General features: G+C 39.3%; 1 protein-coding gene across 1 annotated transcript; it reads left to right on the top strand.

Annotated features, from left to right (window-relative positions):
• Positions 1 to 381: 381 nt before the first annotated feature.
• Positions 382 to 2,119, top strand: LOC106330580. Its single transcript, XM_013769024.1, has 2 exons — positions 382 to 1,480; positions 1,902 to 2,119. Exons 1-2 carry the CDS (start codon positions 382 to 384, stop codon positions 2,117 to 2,119), a joined length of 1,317 nt encoding a protein of 438 aa, XP_013624478.1.
• The last annotated feature ends 3,463 nt before the right edge of the window (positions 2,120 to 5,582 follow it).

Consider the following 5,582-nt stretch of genomic DNA (forward strand, 5'->3'; position numbering starts at 1 on the left):
AAGCAACGTGATGTAAGAACCGTATCTCGCCATTTTTACCGAGTCGGTTTCAAAAGTAATTATTATGTATGGTCAAGCCATAAATAAACCTACTATGACGTTGGAGAATCATCGACGAGAGGTAAATTTATGGGAGATGAAGCAAACTATGCAGACGGGCCATATGAAGAGAACATTCCTTGAGGAGACTTTGGGTCAACTGAAATACCAGAGAATTTGATGGAAGAACCCAATGAAAAGCAATATGAAGAAAGATTGTTTGAAGCTTTCGAAGCCGCTAATCAACCACTATATGATAGATATGTTGAAGGTATTTCTTAACTATACTTGGCATCTCGTTTAATGAAAGTAAAAACTGATCATAATTTGGCGGAGTCATGTATGGATGAGATATCACAAACTTTTAGAGATGTTTTGCCACAACCAAATATAGCTCCTGAGTCATATTATGAGATGAAGAATCTAATGAAGTCGCTTGGTCTCCTTGTTGTGAAGATCGATATTTGTGAGGATAATTGCATGTTATTTTGGAAAGAAGATCGCGAGCTGTTGGCGTGTCGGTTTTGTGGAAAAGATAGATATCACCAAAAGAACCATGGAAAGGGGAAAAGGCGTCCAAAACAGAGAATGTTCTATTTGCCTATTACAGAGAGGTTGAAGCGTCTTTACCAACAAGAGGCTACTGCATCACAAATGCGATGGCACGCAGAACATGAGTCGCCAGAAGGAGAAATGCACCACCCTTCTGATGCAGCAGCGTGGAAGCATTTTAACAAGGTATATCCTGATTTCGCTGCGGAAAGTCGAAATGTTTATCTAGGATTAGCAACAGATGGATTTAATCTAGTGGGTATGAGCGGTGATTCCCACTCGGTTTGGCCCGTCATTGTAACCCCGTATAACCTACCTCCTGGTATGTGTATGAAAAGAGAATATTTCTTTTTATTAGTACTAGTTCCTGAGCCAAGGCATCAAAAGAAAAGCATTGATATCTATCTGCAGCCGTTAATTGAAGAACTAAAAAGTTTGTGGAGCGATGGAGTTGAAGCATATGATGTCTCGAGGAAGCAAAATTTTACGATGCGAACCGCACGAACCGCCCTAATGTGGACAATTAATGACTTTCCCGCTTACGGCATGATGTCCGGATGGATGACTCATGGCCGTTTAGCTTGTCCATATTGTCTTGATGATACAAAGTCTTTTTGGTTGCAACATGGAAGGAAGCATAGCTGGTTTGACTGTTGTAGAATGTTCTTGCCTAGGGAGCATCCTTACAGAAGAAATGTCCAAGCTTTTCGAAAGGGGAAGACAGTAACTGATGATCCTCCACCATGGTTGACGGGAGAAGAAATTCTCCGCGAAAGAATCAACAACATCGAAGGACTGAAGAAAACTGTCGATTGTGGAGGAAATGGACACGAGAAACCTGCGAGCACTATAAACGGCTATGGCAAAGACCACAATTGGGTGAAGAAAAGTATCTTTTGGGAGTTGCCGTATTGGGAAAACCTTCTTCTTCGCCACAACCTGGACTTCATGCACGTTGAGAATTTTTTTTTGATAATCTTATCAACACGGTGCTTAATGTTCCCGGGAAGACAAAAGAAAATGCAAATTCAAGGATGGATCTACCTGATTTGTGCAGACGGTCTGAGTTACATATGAAGGATGATGGAACGATGCCAGTCCCGATATTCCGGTTGTCGAAGGAGGAAAAAAAAAATTCTACGATGGTTGAAAAATGATATTAAATTTCCAGATGGGTACGCTTCAAAGTTTAGTAGGTGTATAGACGAGACGAATAGCAAGATTTCAGGTCTGAAAAGTCATGATTGTCACGTCATTATGCAGCGACTTTTCCCATTTGCGTTTAAGGAATTACTTCCCAATTGCTTTAGGTGGTCCAGTGCATTATAGATGGATGTATCCTTTCGAGCGATACATGTACCATCTGAAAAAGAAAGTTAAAAATAAGGCACACATTGGAGGTTCCATCGTTGCACAATATGTGAATGAGGAAATATCTACCGCTTCTGCTAACTTCTTTGGTAATCCACAAGTAGTACCTGAGGTTCCACTTCCCAGAGAAGTTCGGTTTACTTATCTTATCTGGTAATTGTGATCAAGTTTGTTTTATTCCTTATCCGTGGGTACGACATACATCAGCCAACGATTGGTGGGTATGTACAAAATTTATACCTAGAGGGGTTCGATAAACGTCTGAGGATGCTCTTGTTGCGTTTCAAGATGATACACACAACCAAGTTGTTGCACAGAGCGTGATGTTGAGCGTTGAGGCGTATGTTGTCGAAGATGATTCAGATTATGAATCTCACGCCAGTTGTTCCTCCTAATGACGAATATGTTTCAGAAGATGAATTAGACGAGGCTTGTACTGATTCGGATTCGGAATCTGATTCAAGTTCTTAGTAAGTTTGTCGTTTATGAAGTTTTTTAAAATTGTAATATAAATAAGTAAGCACTTAGTAATTGGTAGTTTATGAAGTTTAAAAAATTTGTAATATAAATAACTAGTTTATGAAGTTTTTAAATTTAAGAAGTTTTTAAATTTGTAATATATAATAAATTTATAATTTATGAAGTTTAAAATTTGGGAATATAAAATAACTAGATTTCTTAGCATTAAAATGTTAATATATTTAAGTTTTTTTAGTTTCTTATATTCTTAAATTCTAATTAATAGTTTTGAGATTTCATAAAAAAATACATTTTTTTTCTTAAACCTAACTAAACCCTAAACCCTATCTATACCCTAAACCTATTTCCCACCACATAATAAACACAAAAATTTTCCCTCCTAAACCCAAAACCCATTTCCCTCTAAACCCAAAATTTCCCTCTAAACTAAAGCCCAATTTCTATACTTAGCCAAATTGTTCCCCCTCAACCAATTCATCACGTGTCTCTCTCTCTCTCTCGGAGTGTCTCTCGCTCTCAAACGACTCTCAAACCCTTCGCCGCCTCTCTCATTCTTTCTTGACACTCTCTCACAGATTCCTCTCCCTCTCTCTCAACGATGGCTCCTTCGACCGGAATCCCAAACGATCGCCCGCGCTCTACCGGATTACAGTTCCCAGGTTAGTGAGCCCCTCGTCTCTGTCTCGATTCCTCTTCCATCTAGGGTTCATTGGGTTTCGATCTAGGTTTTTTTTTTTAGTTTCGATTTACATATTTAGTTAGGGTTTACATCTAAAAGTGTGGGGTTTTTTTTCCAGTTTCGATTTACATGTTCATTTAGGGTTTACATCTAAAAGTGTGGGTTTTTATTTCAAGTTTTGGCTTTTGTTTAGTTAGGGTTTACATCTAAAAGTGTGGGTTTTGATTTCAAGTTTTGATTTTTGTTTTCGGTTTTGTCTCCATTTCAAGTTTAGATTTCAAAGGTTGAAAGTTTTGTTTTTTTTCTCCTGTCTACTGATATGTGGCAAGGGAGACCTCAATTGACCTTATCGGAGCCTTCAGCCATGGCCCCATCTTCTGCTCCTCCTGGAATTGTACCTCCTGGATCTGTACCTCCTGGAGTTGTACCTCCTGGAGCTGTTCCTCACGCATCTGTCGGTTCTTCAAGTGCAGTGCCTGCGGCTCCTGCCCCTTATGTCAGGAGAAGAGAAAATGCTCTGCTACGTGCGCCATCCAGACGTAACCAGCCACACCATCTTGACAAGCTCAATGGAGCGTTGTGGTAAGTTGAACTTAATGTTCTGTTAATGTTGTGTTGTAAATTTTTAGTTTTAAGTAGTTCTGTTAGTTCGGTCCTTATGGAAACCACTAATATTTTTAGTAAGGTAAAAAAAAATTGTATGCAAGGTTAATATATGATTGTGTTTGATGTAGATTAACCGTGTATTAGTAGATTAAGTATAGAGTTTAAAATATGATTTTTGTTTGATGAACAGTGTATTAGTAGATTAAGTGTAGAGTTTAATATATGATTTTTGTTTGATGATTGCCATTGTCTTGTCTCAGGTTTGGTATTGATCCTGAAGTCCATGCTTTTATCCGAGCAACATGGCAGGGAAACTATTGGGGGTTGTGGGCAAGCTGGAACTTCGTTCCACCTGAGAAGAAGGATCAGTGGTGGCATGCGTTCATTGTAAGTGCTTGTTTCCCTCTCCTTTTCCCTTTCTCAACTATAAGTAATGATCAGTGTTTAACTCTAATGACTTATGTTCTTTTGTAGCAACACTACTACTGGGAGGACCAATTCCATGATGAAATCTACTTGAAATGGAAGAAACAAACTCAGGTTACCGTCTGTGGCCGCATCAGCCAGAAAACATGAGAGATAACAGGCAACCTTCCTACATGTCAGACACTCACTGGGAAACAATGGTTGAGAAGTACAGCACTGAGCAAGCAAAAAGGAAGAGTGCAAAAGCTGCAAAATCTCGTAAGTCTGCTCCAGATGGGAAGAAGATGCACAAGCACGGTGCAGGCTCACGCTGTTTCCTTAACATTGAGTATAAAATGGTAAGTTTTGCCTTGAGTTTTTTTTCATAATTTTTTTTGCCTTAAGTGATGTCTAACTTCAATCTGTTTCCTTTCTTATAGATGGTTGATGAAGGTTTGGATGAACCACCTTCATACACAGCCCTTGCGAGGAAGACTCACACGGGTAAAGATGGTTCCTTCCTAGACGAACGTACAGAGGAACTGGTGCTGGAGGTTGAGGAAGCCGTTGAAGAGATGTTACAAGATGGATCTCCACTTGGCGAGAGTCAAACTGACTCCACTGCTGCTTCAAATGCAAAGCACTATCTTCTCAACCAAGAATACATCAAGGTCATCTCTTCTCTCATCCTCATTTTATTTATTTCAGCTTACTGGTTTAATACTTGGTTATTCAACAACTGTGATTGGAAATGCTTGTGATTGTCTAATTTAATTATTGGAAATGTTCGTGATTGTCTAATTTAATTATTGGAAATGCTTGTGACTGTCTTAGTTAGTTATGGTGCTTGTAATTGGATATGCTTGATTATGATTATTTTTCCTTTCCTTTTGCAAAGAGGAAAGACAAAGAAGGGTACAATCTACGGCCTTGGCAGTGTTCAGTACAACAACAGCAGTGCTTCTCAAACCAACATGTTACGAAAGAAACCGTAGCAAAACCGTGCCTGTTGCTATGTGCTTGTAATTGGATATTATTTTTCCTTTCTTTTTGCAGAGAGGAAAGACAAAGAAGGGTACAGTCTACGGCCTTGGCAGTGTTCAGTACAAGAACAACAGTGCTTCTGTGCTGCTCACTCAAGTCCAATCTCAAGCTTCCACTCCTGCCTCAACTGCACAACCATTTCAGCCACAAGCCCAGTCACAACCTCAAGGTCAGTCCCAAGCTCCAGTTCAATCTCAACATCAGCCACAACCTCAAGCACAGCCTACAGCTCCACCACAACATCTCATGACCAATAACCAATCTGATTTACATAGGTGGTGCCAAGAACTTGGTATGTAAGGTTTGGTCAGTTCATGTATTAAGCTACAATATTTTGTGTACTTTGTTTCCAGTTCATGTATCTTTTGAATGTTTAAAACTGTAACTTTTATGTAATATATTTCAG

This window comes from Brassica oleracea, chromosome C3 (assembly GCF_000695525.1).
Source record: "Brassica oleracea var. oleracea cultivar TO1000 chromosome C3, BOL, whole genome shotgun sequence".
NCBI classification, from domain to species: Eukaryota; Viridiplantae; Streptophyta; class Magnoliopsida; order Brassicales; family Brassicaceae; genus Brassica; species Brassica oleracea.

Excerpts from the sequence above, each read along its gene's own strand:
- LOC106330580 (XM_013769024.1), top strand. The coding sequence starts at position 382 with ATGGATGAGATATCACAAACTTTTAGAGATGTTTTGCCACAACCAAAT. Across the intron at positions 1,481-1,901 it reads CCACAATTGGGTGAAGAAAA|GTGGTCCAGTGCATTATAGA; the intron begins GTATCTTTTGGG and ends CAATTGCTTTAG.